The following is a 22,833-nucleotide window of genomic DNA, read 5'->3' on the forward strand; positions in this document are numbered from 1 at the left end:
TCAATAGAAAGATTTTATTGAAAAAGTTCAGGGCCCACCCAGCATGAAAAAAATCTAATGGGAGACCCTTTCCACATGAATCCACAAAGGTTTCTTCCTTTGGAAAGTAATGAACCAGAAGTACACCCACTTTACACCATCCCTACACCTCACCCAGATAGCTACTAGGAAAGTTGTTTTCCTAGTGGAGAACAGAATAAAGACTCCTAAGAGGCCATAAATATAAGCAGGCCCATAGATATATATGCAGCTCAAATTCACTCTGTTGGTCCAAAATGCCTCAAGTGATGAATTTATTTTAAGGTGTCAACAAACTGTGTATCTTGGAGCACCTGGGGGGGGGGGGGGAACAAAGACAAATCTTCTTAAAGTGCTGTACTTCCACCTTGGGGCCTCAACGAATACCCAAAAATATTGTTCCAGGGAGAATAAGCAGATCATAGTCAAAGTCCCACATACAATAAATGAAAAAAAACCACACTCAGACAAAGAATCTGAAACTTCAAAAACAGAATCTAAGAGAAGAGTTTAAAAGCAACTATAGGCTAAAAAATCCACTCAGAGAACAACTGTTAATAGTTAATTTATCAATAGGAACTACAGAAACCAGAAGAGAGTGGAATTATTTCTTCTGAGGGCTTAAACAATACAAAAGGGGCCGGCGTTGTGGTGTAATGGATAAAGCCGCCACCACCACCTGCAATATTAGCATTGCATATGGGTGCCAGTTCAAGTCCCAAATACTCTACTTCCGATCCAGCTCCTTGCTAACGTGCCTGGGAAAAGCAATAGAAGATGGCTCAAGTCCTTGTGCCTCTGTACACATGTGGGAGACCTGGAAGAAGCTCTTTTCTGGCCCATCTCGCCATTGTGACCATTTGGGGAGTGAACCAGCAGATGGAAGATCTTTCTGTCTTCCCCTCTCTCTGTAGCTCTGCCTTTCAAATAAATAAATAAATCTTTAAAAAAATACAAAAAATTGCCAACCCATAATTCTTTTAATTAATTAATCTGAAAGAGTGAGAGAGGGTGAGAGAGAGAGAGAGAAAAGGATTATCCACCTGCTGGGTCACTCTCCAAATGGTCACCAACAGCCAGAGATGGGACAGGCAGAACCAAAGAACTTGAAACTCCATCTTGGTCTCCCATGTGGGTGGCAGGGGATCAAGTTCTCTGCCATCCTTCATTGCTTTTCCAGGCATATTTGCAGAGAGCTGGCTCTGAAGGTGGAGCAGCTGGATTTCAAAATGGTGCTTGGATGGGATGCCAGCATCCTAAGCAACAGCTTAACCCATTGAGGCACAATGTGGACACTCATAATTCTTTTTTTTTTTTTAGATTTATTTATTTGAACGGCAAACAGAGAAAGAAAGAGAGAGAGAGAGAGAGAGAGGGAGGGAGGTGTTCCATCTGCTGGTTCGCTTCCCAAGCCAGGAGCTTCATCTGAGTCTCCCACATAGTACAGGGGCCCAAGTGCTTGGGCCATCCTCTGCTGCCTTTCCAGGCTCATTCATTAGCAGGGAGATGAATCAGAAGTGGAGCAGCTGGGACCTGAAATGGCACCCCTATGGAATGTTGGCACAGTAGGCAGCAGGTTAACCCACTATGCCACAGTGCTGGCCCCAGCACCCATAATTCTTTATTTAATGAAACATCTATCAATAATGAGGGTGATAAAGCCACTTCATAGAAAATCTCATTAAAGAGAACTGTAAAGAAAAACAATTCAGAAAGAAAGAAAGTGATCCAGGTCTCCCATGTTGGTGTCATGACCTCAACTACTTGAGCCATCACCTGCTGCTTCCTAGGGTACACATTAGCAGGAACCTGGATCAGAAGCAGAGCTGGGACTTGTGCTTAGGCACTCTAGTATGGGATGCAGGCATTCTAGGCAGCATCTGAAACACTGCATCAAAAGCTTGTTCCCTCCTTCACTATTTTGTCAGTCCTTCAATTCTTGTAAGATTTCTTTGAAATAAAATTTTATCCACCACATTTCATTGTTTTCAGCGAGAATGTTGGTTAAGTAATCTACCCTAATATGTATTTGGAAAATGATATTATCTTCCACTTCCTATGATTTTTCTTTTTATAATTCATTAAGATAGATGCCTAACTCATCAATTACTGGCCTTAATTTTCAAATGTAAGCATTTGAACTACACATATTAAAGTAGCTTATGAGTTTTGGGATGGAATTTTTCATTATTGTATACATATAAGGTTTAAAAATTTCTGTTGTAATCACCTGGACACAGAGTGTCATTTAATTAACAATTAAGGAAAGTGTGTGTGTGTATTGAATCATGGCATAGGTTGTGACATTTATATTAGCAATCGATTCAGCTTGTTCATAAGAGGAGGTTAATACTTAAGTTAGGATTACCTTGGATAAAAAAATCAGAAACCAATGCTTCCTACCTTAGCAAGTTAAAAAATTTGCTGATGTTCAAGGAAGAATTGAATCACTGAAACTAAAAAGGTAATTACAAAATGCAAAGCACTGTGAGGGAAATGTAAACAGTAGTTTAATAAAGAATTATTGAGGATTGTATTTAGAAAATGGAAAAAAGAAGGCCTTTTCAATGATATAGCATTTAAGATGACAGCACAGGTGTTGGGTCATAGTTGGGTAAAAAGTTGCTTGTAACACTTGCATCCATATCTGAGTGTGTGTTTGAGTCCTGACTATTCCGCTTTTGATCCAGCTTCTTGCTAATGCATCATGAGAGGTAGCAGTAGATGGCTCAGTTGCTCAGACCCCTGCCACCCATTTGGGAGAGATGGAGTTTTGGGCTCCTGGCTGTTGCAGGCATTTGGGGAGTGAACCAGCAGATAGGATAGAAGATCTCTGTCTATGCCTTTCTTTCTGTTGTTCTGGCTTTCAAATAATTAAATAAATAAATCTTTTTTTTTTTTTTTTTTTAAAAGGCAGAGTTACAGAGAGGCAGAGGTAGAGACAGAGAGAGGTCTTCCATCTGCTGGTTCACTCTCCAGTTGGCTGCAACGACTGGAGCTACACCGATCTGAAGCCAGGAGCCAGGAGCTTCCTCCGGGTCTCCCATTCGGGTGCAGGGGCCCAAGGACTCGGGCCATCTTCTACTGCTTTCCCAGGCCATAGCAGAGAGCTGGATCGGAAGTGGAGCAGCCAGAACTCGAACCAACGCCCATATGGGTTGCTGGCACTGCAGGTGGTGACTTTACCTGCCAAGCCACAGCACCTGGCCCTGATAAATCTTTAAAAGAAAAACAGAATTGAAGAGATGAATTTGTCAAAGGGGAGTAGAGCTGGTTTTGCAGCTTATTTGTTTCTTTAATTTTTCCAGTGGCATTTCCCCTTGTTCTGCCCTCTCTTCTACTCCTCCTCCCTGCCACTCTCAGCCAAATATATTTTTATTCTAGTCTGTCTTTTCAGATTCCAGCACCTTTTTCTCATCCCACACTTGACAGATGCTTAGAGGAGGAAAGTCAGTGTAAAAAGTAGGATAGCATTCTTAGCAGTTCTGCCCTTTTTCATCAAGATGTTCCTTGCTAAATCTGTCTTTGCTATATTACAACAAAATCATTTTTTTCCTGTAAGATTTAATTCTTGAAATAATAACATACTGATGAGGTCAGTCTGTATATATGTGTGTTGTGGGATTCCATGTGATGGGCATATGTGAGTCTTAACGTGCTTTAAAAAGTGAAGTTTTGCCAAATCGGAAATTCATTTCTCCAACTCTCTTCTTAGTTGAAAGGCAAGTGACCAACTAAAAGATAGCATTGGTTTTATAAATGCAAGAAAAAGCTCTCAAAAAAGATGGCTTTAAAAAAACGCTTCTTGGGGCCAGTGTTGTGGCGTAGTGGGTAAAGCTGCCACCTGCGATGCCAGCATCCCACTTGGGTGCCAGTTTGAGTCTTGTCTGCTCTTTTTCCCAACTAGCTCCAGCTAATGTGCCTGCTAATGAAGGGAGGGCGGGTATGATGGGAAGAATCACTATTTCCTAAAGTTTTACGTATGAAACTTGTACTTATTAAATAAATGGTTTCTTTTGGGGGAAAAATTTTTTAAAATGACTTCTTTTTAGGCAAGTTAGGTCAATTAGATCAATATCTAATTCAGAATTCCTAGGATTCATTGATTTAGTAGGGTCCTCTGGCCATGCTGACAGGCTAGGATTCTTTACATTTTTTCCTGCTTTTTAATTTGATCAAATAAAAGGATTTTTTTTTTTCCTTCACGGTATAAATTGAAAGCGAGCTTCCCACCTCTTGAGAAATAGTCGAAATCAGAGAAAGAAAACTCAAAAATAAAATACTTTATGCTTGTTTAAAATTCTCTACATAAATGTTTTGATGATTTAACTTGGTGTATTTTAGCTTTGATTTTAGTGAGTGAACAACTTTTTTTGGCCAGTAAGGTGTATGTTTTCTTTTTTTGTAACTCTCATGAAATTCTGGAGTAGAAGCATGACTGAACATACAATGAAATTGTGTAATTTCATGTTAACTATGTTTGTTTAGAGAATGGTAAAACAACAGTGAGAGTTAAAATTGCTTTAAATACTTAGGTGATTCTGTCAACAGTCCTACTCAGTGAGCTTCTGCTGTACAGTGTTTTTGTGTCTCCCACAGTGCGAGCATGTTGTATGGTTCTTGTCTTAGGTATTTTTCTTGTAACATTGCCCCTGAATGAGCTACTTCAGCTGTGTTCATTTGAAAATAGCAAACTGTTTCATCCTAGAAAAAAACCCTGGCTGCATGGGATTTACTGTAAGAGTATAGTGTTGTATTTTGTGGATGATTTACAATACTCTCAAGGTAATTTTTGGATTTATATGGTTTTTCCTTTAGTGGTACCTTTGGCATTTAACACCTGCATGAAATTAGAGTCTCCTGAAAAAGGAAGTCTAGCTAATTTAAGGTAATTTGTGTGCACTATTTTTTTTCCAGATATTTACAATGATGTCCATAGTTTTAAAATTTAGATTATGTATTGTTATATTTGGAACTAATGTTGTAAACATTACAGTAGCATCTTGATTACTTGGTCTTTTTATTTATTTATTTATTAAGATTTATTTGTTTGAGAGGCAGAGTTAGAGAAAGAGAGAGAGATTCACTCTCCAAATGGCTGTGATGGCTGGAGCTAGGCAGATCCAAAGCCAGGAGCCAGGAGCTTCTTCCAGGTTTCCCACGTGGGTACAGGGGCCCAAGGACTTAGGTCATCTACCACTTCCGCAGGCCATAGCAGAGAGCAGGATGAAAATGAATTATTTGGAACTTGAACTGGAGCCCTTACGGGATGCCAGCACTCTAGGCAGTGGCTTTACCCGCTATGCCATAGCACTGGCCCTCAATAACTTTGTTCTTTCTAGTAAAAAATGAATCTTTATTTTTAAAAAATATTTATTTACTTATTTGAATGTGAGAGTTAGAGAAGGAGAGAGATCTTCCATCTGCTGGTTCATTCTCCAAATTATTGCAATGGCCAGGGCTGAGCTAGACTGAAGCCAGGAGCCAGGGGCTTCTTTCAGGTCTCCCATGTAGTTATAGGGGCCCAGGCACTTGGGCTATCTTCCACTGCTTTCCCAGGCCGTTAGCAGAGAGCTGGATCAGAAATGGAGCAGCTGAGACTAGAACCAGTACTCATATGGGATGTCAGCACTGCAAATGGTGGCTTAACCCTCTGTGCCACAGTGCTGGCCCTGAAACTTGAATTTTATAACTGTTGTGTGACATATTCTTGTTGGTAGATTTTTTTTTTTTTAAGACTTATTTTATTTGAGAGACAGAGTTACAGAGAGAGAGATAGAGACAGAGTTCTTCCATCTGTTGGTTCGCTCCCCAGATGGCTGCAACGGCTGGAGCTCTGCCAATCCGAAGCCAGGAGCCAGGAGCTTCTTCCAGGTCTCCCATGTGGGTACAAAGGCCAAATTACTTGGGCCATCTTCTACTGCTATCCCAGGCCACAGCAGAGAGCGGGATCGGAAGAGAAGCAGCTAGGACTAGGACGGGCGCCCATATGGGATGCCTACACTTCAGGCCAGGGCTTTAACCCACTGCTCCACAGTGCCGGCCCCTAGATGTTTCATAATTATGTTGTGTGTATATATTTCTGTACCTCTCTTACTATACTCAGTTCCAGAAGTATTTTAAACTGCTTTCCAACTAATTAAACATATAAAATAGATGGTATATTCAAAAGAATATGTGTAACATATGTAGGTGTATAGCATAATGTAATGAAAATTTCTGTTTCTACTACTCACTTTAAGAATTAAAACATTGCTAGAATGTTTGGTGTCCCAATGTGATGCCTTCCTGGTTGGTATCATTTTTTTTGTTTTACTAAGTCATCTATGTAACCCCAAATGTTACCCTGTTTAGTATTGTGTATTGGGGGTAGGGAGCTTCAGAAAGTGCATGAAAAATTTCCATTGTCTTTTAATTACATTTTCCACGAACTCTCTATAGCTCCCTTGTATTTTTAAAGGCAGTGTAATGCAGAGAGCAAGAGCACAGACTCTGGTGTCAGGAGGTCCCTACACTTTTACCAGTCGTGATTTTGGGTAAATTACTTCTCTGTATCTGTTTCCTCATCTGAGATGTAGATAAAAAATAAAATCTACAGGGCTGTAATGAGGATTTCATGAGCCATTTAATTTTGTAAAGTGCTTAGAACAATGCCTGATACATGGTCAATATTCTTTGAGTTTTAGTAGTTAACTATTTATAAAAATGAATCATAATATACTGTATTCTTCTGAAATGCGCCCCTCCCCTAACACGTTTGGGAGCTTCATCTGTCTTGCTGGTTATAGCTGTAGATCATTAGTTTTTACTGCTGTGTGGTGTTCTAATATGTTAATATCCTTTTAAAAAAATATTGTATTTAGTTGAGAGGTAGTTACAGAAAGAGAGGAAGAGGGCCGGGCACCGTGGCTCACTTGGTTAATCCTCTGCTTGCGGCGCCGGCATCCCATATGGGTGCCGGTTTCTAGTCCCGGTTGCTCCTCTTCCAGTCCAGCTCTCTGCTGTGGCCTGGGAGGGCAGTGGAGGATGGCCTAGGTACTTGGGCCCCTGCACCCACATGGGAGATCAGGAAGAAGCTCCTGGCTCCTGGCTTCAGATCGGCGCAGTGCCGGCCGTGGCGGCCATTTGGAGGATGAACCAACAGAAGGAAGACATTTCTCTCTGTCTTACTCTCTCACTGTCTATGACTCTACCTGTCAAATAAATTAAAAAAAGAAAAAAGAGAGAGGGAGAGAGGGAGGTAGGGAAGGGGGAGAGAGAGGTCTTCCATCCGCTGATTCACTCCCCAGATGGCCACATTGACTGGAGCTGGGCCGATTTGAAGCCAGGAGCCAGGTGCTTCTTCTGGGTCTCCCATGCGGGTGCAGGGACCCAAGGACCTGGGCCATCTTCTACTGCTTTCCCAGGCCATAGCAGAGAGCTGGCTTGGAAGAGGAGCAACTGATACTAGAACCGTTGCCAATATAGAATGCCGGTGCTGCAGGTGGAGGCTTAGTCCACTGCCTCACAGCGCCGGCCCCCATGAATATTCCATATTTCATCTGTTGGTGAATATTTTGGTTTTGGTGTTCATTATTATTTTATTTTACTTTTACAGACAGTAAGTAATGCTACACAGACATTATTCTGTTTCTCTAGGGTGTATACCTAAAAATAGACTTGCTGGTTGTAAGCATGTATGCATCTTAAACTTTCCTAGATGATGCTTAGTTATTTTCCAACTTTCCTAGATTGATGCTAAGTATAACTTTATGCTCTTATAAGAGTGCCTGTTGCTCCATATGTTATTTTTTGATTTCTGTAATATTTGCCAAACTGATAAATGCAAAATGGTGTATGATTTTTAATGATTATACTTATTGACACTACTATACTTTTTTTTTTAAAAGATTTATTTATTTATTTGAAAGGTAGAGTTACAGAGAGAGAGAGAGAGGTCTTCCATCTGCTGGTTCACTCTCCAAATGGCTGGAATGGCTAGAGCTGAGCTGATCTGAAGTCAGGAGCCAGGAGCTGCTTCTAGGTCTCTCACGCGGGTGCAGGGGCCATCTTCTATTGCCTTCCCAAGCCACAGCAGAGAGCTGGATGAGAATTGGAGCAGCTGGGTCTCGAACAGCCCATATGGGATACTGGCTCTGCAAGCGGTGGCTTTACCTGCTATGCCACAGCTCCGGTCCCTGTGTATGATGTTTTGATTTGCATTTTCCTGATCACTAATGAGGTTAAACATTTTTTCCCTATGCTCACTAGACATTTCTCTTCCTTTATGAAATACTTGTTTGTACACTTAGCCCATTTCCTATTAATTCTGTATTTTAACAGATGTATGATTTGTTATTTATGTTTAGAAATTCTGTAACTATTCAGATGCTAACATTTCATTTATTTATATAGTATATAACTTTTCCCAGTTTGTGTCTTGTCTTTCATCCACAGATAGATTTTTTTTTTTTAATTTTGTTTATTTGAAAGGCAGAGTAACACAAAGAGGGGCAGAAAGAGAGATCTTTGATCTACTGGTACACTCCTAAATAACCACAACAATTGGGGCTAGGCTAGGCCGAAGCCAGGAGCTTGGAACTCCATCAGGGTCTCCCACATGGGTGGCAGGTGCTCAAGTGTCTGGGCCATCTTTCAGTTTTTTCCCAGGCTCATTAGGAGGGAGCTGCATCAGAAACAGAGCATATGGGATGCCAACCTCCAGGCAGCGCCTTAACCCACTACACCACAATACCAGCCACAGGTAAATGATCTTTCACACACTTTTATAGATCCAGGGAAAATCTTTTGTTAGACTCATGTCTTGCTTGGAATATGTTGAGTATAGTTTCCAGAATCCTTAAACTGTACTTTTTAAAATTTTATCTCCCTGGGGTTCTAATTCCTCCATTCCAGTGTAAATAACCACTATAGAAAAATAGTCTTGGGGCCAGTGTTGTGGCACAGCAGTTTAAGCTGCTGCTTGTAACTCCAGTATCCCATATCAAAGTGCCAGTTTGAGTCCCAATTGCTCCACTTTTTTTTTTTTTTTTGAGATTTATTTATTTGAAAAGCAGAGTTACAGAGAGGCAGAGGTAGAGGTCTTCCATCTGCTGGTTTACTTCTCAGATAGCCACAGCGGCCAGAGCTGGCCCGATCTGAAGCCAGGAGCTTCTTCCGGGTCTCCCGCTTGAGTGGAGGGGCCCAAGGACTTGGCCATCTTCCACTGCCCTCCCAGGCCATAGCAGAGAGCTGGATTAGAAATGGAGCAGCCAGTACTCGAACCAGCACCCATATGGGATGCCAGCACCACTGGCAGTGGCTTTATCCACTATGCTACAGCACCGGCCCCTGCTCCCTGATCCAACTCCCTGCTAATGTGCCTGAGAAAGCAGCAAAAGATGGCCCAAGTATTTGGGCCCCTGCTGTCCTTGTGGGAGTTAAGATAGAGTTCCTGGTTCCTGGCTTTGGCCTTGTTCAGACCTGGCTGTTGTAGCCATCTGAAGAGTGAAATGGTGGGTGAAACATCTCTCTTGCTCTGTCTCTCCCTCTCTCTTTATAACTGTGCTTTTCAAATGAATAAATAAATCTTTAAAATAAATAAGGGCTGGTGTTGTGGCATAGCAACTTAAGCCGCTGCCTGCAGTGCTGGCATCCCCTATAAGCCCCAGTTTGAATTTCAGCGGCTCCGCTTCTGATCCAGCTCCCTGCTAATGTGCCTAGAAAAAGCAGAAGAAGGCCAGAGTGAGTGAGCCCCTGCCACCCAAGTGGGAGACCCAGATTTAACTCCTGGCTTCAGCTTGGCCCATCCCCAGCCATTTTGGCCGTTTGAGAAATGAACCAGGGGATAGAAGATCTCTGTCTCTGTCTCTTCTCTCTCTCACTCTGCCTTTCAAATAACAAAATATATCTTTGAAATAAATAGAAATATTTTAAAAAACCCAGTTTCAAAACTGTTAAGCTGACTACATATGCCAGATTGAGATTCTGCTATTGTTAAGAATTATATATACTTTTTTGCCATTAAATTCTTGTCTTTCCAGTTTTATTGTGTTTTTCCCAGTACACAAGTCCATTTCTAGCTTGCAACTTGTCTATATGAAACAATTGTTTATTTTCTATTAGAGAATTTTTATTAGCTTAAAGGCATATTTATACACTTTATGTGACTGAAATGATTATGTAAGGAACTTTAACCTCTTTAGTTTGGGAGTATAAGAAGTCAGGTGATACTTTGTTTACCATTCGAGTCGTTTTTACACAGGCGAATTCTTTTAGAAATTATGTTTTATTGTAGTTTTAAGTCACCATTATTTGTATATGATGTTTCATAGGAAGCATTAGGAACTAAAGCTGCAATTAGATGGTTTCTCACCATTAATACAGGCTTCCTATGGTCAAGGACAGTCTGTAAACTTGGACATTGAAACTTCTCCTATAATACCATTCACACAGTGAATGCTTGCTATTCATTACTTTTTGATCTTTCTTTGTTCTTATTTTGAGTAGAGTGAATTACTGTGTGTATGTGTGCACTTGTATGTGGGTATAATTCCCCATGCACATATGAATACAGTGGCTAAGAAATTTTCTTCCCAAGCGTATGATTAATTAACACAAGAAATATAACAGTTGAGCTGATCCTTTGAATGATATTGTAGATGTGACCTCCTTTTTGAAACAGTTGTGCTGTGAATGAGATCAAAGTGGAACAACCAACATGTGTAAAAATTTCATCCTTAATTGTGTTTAAAAAAAACTGGCCGGCACCACGGCTCACTTGGCTAATCCTCCACCTGCGGCACCGGCACCCCAGGTTCTAGTCCCCGTCGGGGTGCCGGCTTCTGGTCTGGTTGCTCCTCTTCCAGTCCAGCTCTCTGCTGTGGTCCGGGAAGGCAGTGGAGGCTGGCCCAGGTCCTTGGGCGCCTGCACCCGCATGGGAGACCAGGAGGAAGCACCTGGCTCCTGGCTTCGGATCGGTGCAGTGCACTGGCTGTAGCAGCTATTTGCGGGGGTAAACCAACAGAAGGAAGACTTTTCTGTCTATCTCTCTCATTGTCTAACTCTGCCTGTCAAAAAAAAAAAAAAAAAAAAAACCTATCATGAATCCTGAATTCCAATATCTGAGTCTGGCATTCAGGAGCCTCTACAACTTGAACCCAAACTGTCAGTCTTTTAAATAAGTTTAACAAGTTTAAATTCACCAAGTATAAGGATGAAGATAATGTCTTTAATTCCAGCCTACGTAGTGGAATCTAACACATCTTTCTCCCACTTAAATAGTCTAAGTCTGATATCAGCAGATGCCATGTTAGTGAATAGTACATTTTCTAGAGCAGGTAGAGAAGTAATACCCAGAACATTTCTGCCTCACTTTTATAGGCTTCTGTGGGGAAGGATTAGGAGATGAGGTAGAAGCACTCAAACAATACTCTATACTTTGTGTGTCTGTGTGTGGGTGCAATCTGTTGAAATTTTTACTTAGTATATACTAAGTTGATATTCTGTATATAAAGATAATTGAAAATGAATCTTGATGAAGAATGGGATGGGAGAGGGAGTGGGAGATGGGATGATTGCGGGTAGGAAGGAAGTTATGGGGGAAAAGCCACTATAATCCAAAAGTACTTTGGAAATTTATATTTATTAAATAAAAGTTGAAAAAAAAATTCATACCTGACCAAAATAAATTGCACAAAAAATGAAAGAAAAAAAAAAAGCTCTCAAATAACAGCAAACCCTAAGGTTTGTTTCTGACACATTTCCCTTAGTGCTGTTTTCATGGGAGCATCAATATATCTCAGCGGAAAACGTAAAGCCTTTGGCCTCCAGGTTCTGTATGACTTCGTCATATGCATGTCCTCTGGTCTTGGCATCTACTACTCTCTAGCCTTCATTTTTCATGGGACACACTAATCTGCTTTGTGTCCTACAACATTATAGGCATGGGCCCTCAGAGCTTTACATTGATTATTTTCTTTTCCTGAGGTGCTCATTCTACTGATGGGGCTCACTTTTTTACCTCCTTCAATTCTTTGCTAAAATGTTACTTTCTTATTTAAAAATTTTATTCTGCCACCAGCACTTCTAATTCCCCTCCTTCCTAATTCTGTTTATCTTTATTTGCATAACATTTACCACCTATCCTGTTTGCTAAGGCCTCAGGAGTTGTATTTTAATTTCTCCCTTTGTCATCTTTCCTAATAAGTTTCTACGGTTGACTTTCCCCACACAGAGAGAATACTTGTTGATTAAACAATGATTTATTCAATTTACTGCATCAAGGGGTAGCAAGACTTTGACAGAGTATTTGTAATTAAAGTAAGTTAGGAAAGAGTATTACTAAGTATTTTTTGAGTTTTTTTTTTTTTTTTTTTAGAATTTATTTATTTGGGACCGGTGTCATGGCGTAGTGGGTTGGGCTGCCTCCTGCAGTGCTGGCATCCCATATGGGTGCCAGTTCAAATCCTGGCTGCTCCATTTCCTATCTAGCTCTCTGATAAGGCCTGGGAAAGCAGTGGAAGATGGCCCAAGTCCTTGGGCCCCTGCATCCGCATGGGAGACCCAGAAGAAGCTCCTGGCTTCAGATTGGCTCAGCTCCAGCTGTTCCGGCCATTTGGGGAGTGAACTAGCAGATGGAAGACCTCTCAGCCTCTCTCTAACTCTGCCTTTCAAATAAAATAAATAAATCTTTTTTCTTAAAAGAATCTGGAAAATTTAGTGACCTAAACATTAAAAAAAAATTTTTTTTATTTGAAAATAAGAGCTACACAGGGAGGAGAGGCAGAGAGAGGTCTTCCATCCGATGGTTCACTCCCCAGTTGGCTGCAACGGCCGGAGCTGCACCAATCCAAAGCCAGGAGCCAGGAGCTTCTTCAGGGTCTCCCACGTGGGTACAGGGGCCCAAGGACTTGGGCCATCTTCCACTGCTTTCCCAGACCATAGCAGAGAGCTGAGTAGGAAGCGGAGCAGCCAGGTCTTGAACTGGCTCCTACATGGGATGCCATTGCCTCAGGCCAGGGCGTTAACCCACTGTGCCACAGCACCGGCCCCTAAACATTCTTGCAGAATAGAATTTTTTTTTTTTTTAAGATTTAGTTGGTAGAACAGTTAAGTTTGTTTTTGTTCTGTTGCTAGTTCACTCTCCAAATACCCACAACAGCTGGCCTGGGTTGAAGACGAAGCTAAGAGACTAGGACTCATTCCAGGTCTTCCTATGTGGGTGGCAGGAACCCAATTCCTTGGACCATCACTGCTGTCTCCTAGTGTCCACATTAGCAAGAAGCTGGAATGAAGAGCCAGAGCTAGGAATCAAATCCAGGCACTCCAGTATGGGATATGGGCATCTTAACTGACATCTTTTTAATTTTTTTATTTTTATTTATACGAAAGGCAGAGAAACAGAGACAGGGCTCTTCAATCCTCTGGTCACTCCCCAAATGCCTCCCGCAGCAGGGTGGGCCAGGCAAATACCAAGAACCTGGAACTCAGTGTGGTCCATTATGTGGATGGCAGGGACCCAAGTACTTTAGCCATCACCTCCTGCCTACCAACATGGAAATCAGCAGGAAGACAGCATCAGAAGTAGGACCAGGACTTGAACCCAGGCATTCTGATAAGGGATATTGGTGTCTTAACCATTGTGCCAAATGCCTGTCCCCTTAACTGGCATCATTATGGGTGGTCTAAAAATCTGCCCCTGTTCTCAGCCTTTATATGTACAAAAATAAATTTTTTCCCTTTGTTCTACCAGGACTTTCTTCAAGAGGTGTGATTTTCTTTATTTGGGAGTAAAGTTCAACTTTATTGATGGCCATTAGTAAATGTTACTTCAAATTTTTAGATTTTCTATTTTTTTTCTTATTATCCATGTGTGTGTTCTTTGTAAGCAAAAATTATTATATTCGGGGCCAGCAGAATGGCACAGCAGGTTAAGCCATGGCCTGCAGCACCAGCACCTATATGGGTGCTGGTTTGAGTCCTTACTGCTCTACTTCTGATCCAGCTCCCTGCTAATGGCCTGAGAAGAGTAGTGAAGGATGGCCTAAGTTCTTGGGGCCCTACCACCCATGTGGGAGACTCAGAGGAAGCTCCTGGCTTTAGCCTGGCCCAGCCCCAGTCACAGCAGCCTTTTGGCAAGTGAACCAGCCTCCTGCTAATGCACACTCTTGGAGGCGCAGGTGATGGCTCAAGTAGTTGGGTTCCTTCCACCTCCACGAGAGATCCAAATTGAGTTCCAGACTCGTGGCTTCAGCCTAGCTTATCTGTCGCTGTTGCAGGCATTTGAGGAGTGGAGGAGCAGATTGAAGATAACTCTATGTCTTTTCTCTGTCACACTCTCTCTGCCTTTCAAATAAATTTCTTTTCTTTTCTTTTCTTTTTTTTTTTAATTATAGGGGTTAGTGTTGTGACACAGTGGATTAATGTGACACTAGAATCCCATATAATCATAGATTCAAGTCCATGGTGCTCCACTTCTGATCCAGCTCCCTGCAAATGTGCCTGAGAAGGCAACAAAAGATGGTCAAGGACTTGGGCCCCTGCCACCCATGTGGAAAGACCTGAATGGAGTACAAGGCTTCTGGCTTTGGCCTGGCCCAATCCCCTCCATTGCAGCCATTTTGGGAGTGAACCAGCAGATGGAAGCTCTCTCTCGGTCTCTCCCTCTCTGTAACTTTGTCTTTCAAATAAATAAAATAAATCTTTAAAAAAAAGGAATTATATAGGCTTTTTTTTAAAGATACTTTGAGTGCCATCTTCAGAAAAGATATAATTTGTTTTTTTTTTTTTTTAAGATTTATTTATTTATTTGAAAGAGTTAAACACAGAGAGAGATGGAGAGGCAGAAAGAGAGAGGTCTTCCATCTGCTGGTTCACTGCCCACAAGGCCAAAACGGCCAGAGCTGCACCTGTCTGAAGCCAGGAGCCAGGAACTTCCTCTGGGTCTCCCACATGGGTGCAGGAGTCCAAGGACATGGGCCATCTTCTACTGCTTTCTCATGCCATAGTAGAGAGCTGGATCAGAAATGGAGCATCTGGGACTTGAACCGTTGGCCATATGGGATGCCTGCACTGCAGGCAGTGGCTTTACCTGCTACAGCACAGTGCCAGCCCCAATGCTTTTAATTTTTCTCTTTTTTGTATATTTTTGAAAATGTGATGTAAGAGTATATGTAACAATATGTATTTTTTAATTTAAGATTTATTTCATTTATTTGAAAGGTGAAGTAACAGAGAGGAAGAGACCGAAGAGAGATCTTCCATCTGTTGGTTCACTCTCCCAAATGGCTTCAATGGCCAAGAGCACAGAACTCCATCTGGGCTCCCACCTGGGCAGCAGGGGCCTAAGCACTCAGGCCATCATCTACTGCCTTCCTAGGTGCGTTAGCAGGAAGCTAGATCAGAAGCAGAACAGCTAGGTCTCAAACTGGCCCTCTGGCATCACAGGCAGTGGCTTAACCCATTAGGCCACAATGCCATCCTCAAGTATATGTTTTCAAGGAAGGTTATGGAATTCTTTTTTGAATCATTAGGATTAAGGTAGACTGTGTTTTAGATAGTTTAGGAATGAGTGATCTACCTAAATTCATTTTTAGAAATTCCGGAGCTTTCTTATACTTCTCTGTCAGAATTTTTACCTTTTAAGATATGTGGTAAGATTAACTTGTCCATGTAAATTAGCTAATTTGGTAATAATTCTGTGGCTTTATGGATTATTATTTTCCTCAGCATGTGAACTTTCTTTTTTTTTTAACAGGCAGAGTGGATAGTGAGAGAGAGAGAGAGAGAGACAGAGAAAGGTCTTCCTTTTTGCCGTTGGTTCACCCTCCAATGGCCGCTGCGGCCGGCGCATCTCACTGATCCGAAGCCAGGAGCCAGGTGCTTCTCCTGGTCTCCCATGCGGGTGCAGGGCCCAAGGACTCGGACCATCCTCCACTGCCTTCCCGGGCCACAGCAGAGAGCTGGCCTGGAAGAGGGGCAACCGGGACAGACTCCGGTGCCCCAACCGGGACTAGAACCCCGTGTGCCGGCACCGCAAGGCGGAGGATTAGCCTGTTAAGCCACGGCGCCTGCCAGCATGTGAACTTTCAGTTGGTGTCTTATGGGAATTAACACTCTTAACAGAGAGGACTGTTCCTTTTGATAGCTTTGTCATATCATTTTCTCAATGAGAAGGGTGAGCTATACTCTTTAACAGAAAACTGAAGATATTGGGTTCATGTTTTGAGATTTTGCTCTATAAAGGGGATTTTTCTCTCTTATATTTACTCGTTGCTTTCTACTATTCTGTGTTTCTTAACAGCTATATCTTCTTTTTCTATAGTTTTGTGATTTCTATACATTTGACAGCTTTCAAGAGATGTTTCTTCCTATAAACAACTGACTATAGTTAAATACTTTTTAACTTACATGTTTAAATATGAAACTTAGACTTTTGTGAGTCTTTCATTGTTACTGTCTTGATTATAGATATGAAAGTACATTCTCATGTCACAGTGTTTGCAAGAAATTTCTAATTCAGATTAATTTAGTATTAGTAAAACCTTTTCTTGGGGCTGGCACTGTAGCATAGCAGGTAAAGCCACCACCTACAATGCCGGATCCCATACGGGTGCCAGTTCGAATGCTGGCTGCCCCACTTCTGATCTAGTTCTCTGCTATGGCTTGGGAAAGCAATAGAAGATGGTCCAGGTCTTTAGGCCCCTGCACCCATGTAAGAGACCGGGAAAAGACTCTTGACTCCTGGCTTCGGATCCACTCAGCTTCAGCCTTTGTGGCTATCTGGGGAGTGAGCCAGCAGATGGAAGGGCCCCCCCCCCCCCACTACCCCCTGCCTCTGTGTAACTCTGACTTTCAAATAAATAAAGAAATCTTTTTTAAAAAACTTATTTAAGAACAAGGGCACTTCAAATATTTTGAAATCCATGCTTAGTTTTTTTTTTGATGCACATTTTATTTGTACTTTTAGAAGTTTCCTTGTATGCATGGATTTCAAAATTTTACACCAAATTTTTTTTATTTTATTTATTTATTTATTTATTTTTGGACAGGCAGAGTTAGGCAGTGAGAGAGAGAGAGGCAGAGAAAGGTCTTCCTTTTCTGTTGGTTCACCCCCCACATCGCCGCTATGGCTGGCGCGCTACACTGATCCGAAGCCAGGAGCCAGGTGCTTCCTCCTGGTCTCCCATGCGGGTGCAGGGCCCAGGGACCTGGGCCATCCTCCACTGCCTTCCCGGGCCACAGCAGAGAGTTGGACTGGAAGAGGAGCAACCGGGACAGAATCTGGCACCCCGACCAGGACTAGAACCCGGGGTGCTGGCGCCGCAGGTGGAGAATTAGCCAGGTGAGCTGCGGCACCAGCCAGATTTATATTTTAATTCCATTTTTTCTACTACCTTTTTGAGGCACCCTTATATGTTTAAAGAAAGTTTTATTTTATTGCATTTTTTTTGTCCAAAAGTGATTGCTTAGTGTTTCCTACTAGTAAGCCGAAAAGGTCTCCCAAATTCCATTGTTTCAGAATTAGTTTTTACTAGTATGTATGAAAGTTTTCAGAAGGTGTTAGCAGTCTGCAACCTATACACACAAATTTCCATTTTGGGGCCTGGTGCTGTGATGGAAAAGATTAAGCCTCCACCTGCAGCACTGGCATCCCACATGGGTGCCGGTTCAAGTCTTGTCTTGCTACACTTCCAATCCAGCTCCCTGCTAACGTGCCTGGGAAAGCAATGGAGGATAGCCCAAGTGCTTGGGCCCCTGCACCCACACTGGAGACCCAGAAGAAGCTCTGAGCTCCTGCCTGAAGCCTGGCCCAGCTCCTGCTGTTGAGGCCATCTGGGGAGTGAACCAGTAGATGGAAGCTCTCTGTGTCTCTGTCTTTGTCTCCTTCCCCCTTTTCTCTCTATATGTCTGCCTTTCAAATCAACAAATAAATCTTAAACACACACACACAATTCCATTTTCAAGACTTGGAATGGATTTGTCAAAGACATTAGTAGCAAGAATTTCTCATTTGTTTATTACAGTTAAAGTACTTGAAAGTTCTCAGAATGATCTTTCCTTCAGATCCTACTAGAGCTTAATGTGGTTTTTATAAGAACTAGTATAAATATAAAATGATTAATTTGTTTAAATTTGGTGTTACTGTAAGAGAAAGTGTACTGATTGTTCATTATCCTTTAAGTCAAAAACCTTCATTTGGGATGTTACCTCTTTATTAATATAGTAATCCAGAATTCAAATATGTGGAAAACTAATAAATTATTTTTTATATTTTCTAACTGTCCACAGATTGTAAAAATTAAAATGAATAAACTGCGACAGAGTTTCAGGAGAAAGAAAGATGTTTATGTTCCAGAGGCTAGTCGTCCACATCAGTGGCAGACAGATGAAGAAGGGGTTCGTACTGGAAAATGTAGCTTTCCAGTTAAGGTAAGAGCTAATATTTCTATAAATCTCTGTGTAGAAAAGAACTGACAGCCTTTTGTGTGTTCATCAGTTCAGACAGTTCATTAGTTCAAGGGTTCTCTTCAGGGCTGACTTGTGTCCTTAGTGGTAAAGCCATCACCTGCAGTGCTGGCACCCCATCTGGGCGCTTGTTTGTGTTCTGGCTGTTCTACTTCTGATCCAGCTCCCTGTTAATGGTCTGGGAAAGTAGCAGAAGATGGCCCAAGTGCTTGGGCCCCTGCTATTCCCATGGGAGGCCTGGAAGAAATTCCAGGCTCCTTACTTCAGCCTGGCCCCACCCCAGCCATTGTGGCTATTTGGGGAGTGAACCAACAGAAGGAAAATCTTTGTCTCTGTCTCCCTCTCTCTCTGTAACTCTGACTTTCAAATAAATAAATAAATCTTTAAAAAATAAAAAGAACCCTTCAAAAATTAATCCTTTCATATTATGCTTCAGTGTTAGAATTAAAATAGAAGAAAAATAAATTGTAATTGGTGATTTTTCCTTTCCAATTTTTTAAGCATGTATTTATTTGAAAGAGTAACAGAGAGGGAGAATCTTCCATCCACTAGTTTACTCCGCAAATGGCTGCAACGGCCAGGGCTGGACCAGGCCGAAACCTGGAGCCAGGAACGTCTTCTGGGTCTCCCACATGGGTGCAGGGGCCCAAGCATTTGGGCCATATTCCACTGCTTTCTCAGGCACATTAGCAGGGAGCTGGATTGGAAGTGGAGCAGCCAGGACTTGAACTGTCACCCATATGGGATGCTGGCACAGCAGGCAGAGAATTAACTTTCTACATCACAGCACTGGCCCTTCTTCTCCTATCTAAATAAGGAGTTCTGATGTGTAACCTGAAATAAGTACCAAGAAGATCACTTCTTTTTTTTTTTTTTTTTTTGACAGGCAGAGTGAATAGTGAGAGAGAGAGAGAAAGGTCTTCCTTTTTGCCGTTGGTTCACCATCCAATGGCCGCTGCGGCCAGCGCATCGTGCTGATCCGAAGCCAGGAGCCAGGTGCTTCTCCTGGTCTCCCATGCGGGTGCAGGGCCCAAGGACCTGGGCCATCCTCCACTGCCTTCCCGGACCATAGCAGAGAGCTGGCCTGGAAGAGGGGCAACCAGGATAGAATCCGGTGCCCCAACCGGGACTAGAACCTGGTGTGCCAGCACCGCAAGGTGGAGGATTAGCCTGTTAAGCCACGGTGCCGGCCAGAAGATCACTTCTAATGAAAATACTAATCCTAAAATATCTTGAGGATCTCTCTCTCCTTCCCTCTATCCCTCTCCCTCTATCCCCACTTTCCTCCCTTTTCTCCTCCTTCACCCCCCTGCCATGTTACTCTGCCTTTCAAATAAATAAATATATTTTTAAAAACATCTGAACATCCCAAATTATCAGGATGCAAAAAGATTTTCAGTGGGATATGCTTAATAAATGATAACGCAAGGGGAATTGAAATCTACTTTCTTAATTATACATCTGATATATTCTAGAAATCTCAGAATTAATCGTAACAGTTAAAGGAAATTTTCTCTTTAATCTTGTAGCATTTAACCATATAGAAGGTATTGCATTAGAATGGCTTAGTTTTAGGCTGAAGAAATACTGATTTTATTTCATTATGATTCCTCAGAAAGATGGAAAATAGGGAGAACTGTGCCTAAGTTTGTGGTGTGTTGGCTTGAGATAAGTAGAGTTCTATTCTGAAGACATATTTTCTCAAGGGAATAGGAAGTGAAGCTGTGTAGAAGAGTGTGAGTAGAAAAGTTGTGGAATTGGATTTGGAGGACAACAGAACAGTGACTGCAGAAAATAAGAAACAGAAGCTTATGGAAATGTCCACAATTACTAGACAGTAATCAAATGAAATTGCAGCTTATTTGATCTCTATTGTATGTTTAGATATACTGGTAAATTTAATTCATATTAGAATAATGATTAATTAAAGTAGGTTTCAAAGCTTGTAATTCTATCTGCTAGTATAACAAAGATGATTTTATTTTATTTATTTATTTATTTTGAGAGGCAGAGTGGACAGTGAGAGAGAGAGAGAGACAGAGAGAAAGGTCTTCCTTTGCCGTTGGTTCACCCTCCAATGGCCGCCGCAGCTGGTGCACTGCGGCCAGCACACCGCGCTGATCCGAAGCCAGGAGCCAGGTGCTTCTCCTGGTCTCCCATGGGTGCAGGGCCCAAGGACTTGGGCCATCCTCCACTGCACTCCCGGGCCACAGCAGAGAGCTGGACTGGAAGAGGGGCAACCGGGACAGAATCCGGCGCCCTGACCGGGACTAGAATCCGGTGTGCCTGCGCCGCAAGGCGGAGGATTAGCCTAGTGAGCCGCGGTGCCGGCCACAAAGATGATTTTATTAATGGAAGAGGAATTCCAGTGTTACAAATAGAAATATTACCTATACCAGATATAATCTAGAGGTTCTCAAAGTGAGGTTGCTAAAACGTCTTCAAGGAGTCCTGAGGTATCTTCTTTTCCAACCAATTATCTCTGTGAGGCCAAACTTTATATACTTCAACAAAATATCCTGTTACAATAGATTAAATGTAGATTCAAATGTGAGAATCCAATCTTTTTCTATTAAGCTGAATATTAAGATTAATGCCACTGGGCCGGCACTGTGGCTCACTTGGTTAATCCTCTGCCTGCAGTGCTGGCATCCCATATGGGCGTCGGGTTCTAGTCCCGGTTGCTCCTTTTCCAGTCCAGCTCTCTCCTGTGGCCCGGGAAGGCAGTGGAGGATGGCTGTGCACCGGCGTGGGAAACCAGGAGGAGGCACCTGGCTCCTGGCTTTGGATCGGCGTAGCTCTGGCCATGGTGGCCATTTGGGGAGTGAGCCAACAGAGGGAAGACCTTTCTCTCTGTCTCTCTCACTGTCTGACTCTTTCTGTCAAATAAATAAAAATAAAAAATAAAGATTAATGCCACATCTCACTAACTTTTTATTTTGGAAAATACAGATATTTGTCCTTAAAAATATATCCTTTAGGGCAGACATTTGGTGCAGCAGTCCAGATACTGCTTGGGGAAACCCCAGCCAGTATCAGAGTGCCTGGACTCATGTACCAGTTTCACTTCTGATTCCAGCTTTCTGCTAGTGCTCAACCCAGCAGGCAGCATGTTATGACTCAAGTACCCTGGGCCTCTGCCACCCATGTGGGAGACCCAGATGGAATCCCAGGTCCTTGGATTCAGTTTGGCCCAGCTCCTGGTGTTCTGGGCATTTGGGGAGTAAACCAGCAGATGGGAGATTTCTCTCTATCCATCTTCTCTTTCAAATACATAAACATTAAATTAAAAATATATATAAGTATATTATTTATATTAACACACAGTGGGCTTATTTTTTGATGAATTGAATATTTTATAAGATTCTTAATTTTAAGTATTTTACAGCCATAACTGACATACAAACTATTGGAGATTCTCAATATAATGGAGTCTGGAGACTAAAAATTTTGAGAACTAATGATTTAAACAATATGCTTCATCAGTTAAAGTAATGTATAAAGAATCTACCTGTAATTGCCTACAAACATTTTTAAATGCTAGTATTAATTTTGGTTGTTAAATAAATTGGGGGCCAGTGTTGTGGCATAGCAGGTAAAAGCCTCCTCCTCTGATGCTAGCATCTCATATGGCCGCTGGTTTGTGTCCCAGTGCTCCACTTCCAATCCAGCTCCCTGCTAATGGCCCGAGAAAGTTGCAGGGGATGGCCCAAGTGCTTGGGCACCTGCCACCCATGTGGGAGACCTGGAAGAAGGTCCTGGCTCCTGGCTTTGGTGTTGTAGCCATCTAGGGAATATATCAGTAGATGGAAGATCTCTTTCTCTGTCTCTCCCTAACTGTGACTTTCAAATAAATAAATAAATCTTCAAAATAATTAATTATTTCATTGGTGGAATCCAAGCTGATTCTTTGACTTATAATTAAAATCTTAAATCTCTCATTATGTAGAACATATAGCATGCCAAAATAGAGCTTCTGTTTGGTGGATTCAGAAGGTCATATTATTTTCACATTTGGCGGAATAAAATTAGGGGTGCATGCAGAACTCATTATTTGAACTCAGTGTTAAATGAGATGGAAAGGCTTTTTTATCCTATTAGTTTGGGAATATAAGGCATTTACTTAGTTGTTTCTAGGAAGTGCACTAGATAGGGTAGATAGGGTACACCAGATGGAGAATTCAGCATATGGATGTTGAACTTGCATACTAGACCAACATTTTGCTCTGTTAAATGATCTACCAGTTGGTTTGTAGACCACAGCTTTGTACAATAAGGACTGCCATTATTGTAGAAGTTAGTATTTTAACAGCAGGTCTTTTTTATTTTGTGTGTGACCATAATAGCTGTATCACAGAAAGCATAGCT

The 22,833-nt window shown here is 42.0% G+C and overlaps 1 protein-coding gene across 17 annotated transcripts in view; it reads left to right on the forward strand.

Annotated features, from left to right (window-relative positions):
• The window catches only part of NUMB (NUMB endocytic adaptor protein), a 174,068-nt gene that overhangs the window by 79,576 nt on the left and 71,659 nt on the right, over positions 1–22,833 (forward strand). For 11 of the 17 annotated variants that reach the window (XM_062181402.1, XM_062181412.1, XM_062181396.1 and 8 more), the window contains one exon: positions 18,289–18,429. In XM_062181402.1, the coding sequence (XP_062037386.1) occupies positions 18,304–18,429 (126 nt within the window). In that variant the 5' untranslated portion in view covers positions 18,289–18,303. Of the gene's footprint in view, positions 1–4,836; positions 4,907–18,288; positions 18,430–22,833 lie in introns of all 17 variants that reach the window. The other 6 variants (XM_062181401.1, XM_062181405.1, XM_062181403.1 and 3 more) reach the window with 2 other exon arrangements.

This window comes from Lepus europaeus, chromosome 22 (genome assembly GCF_033115175.1).
Source record: "Lepus europaeus isolate LE1 chromosome 22, mLepTim1.pri, whole genome shotgun sequence".
NCBI lineage: Eukaryota > Metazoa > Chordata > Mammalia > Lagomorpha > Leporidae > Lepus > Lepus europaeus.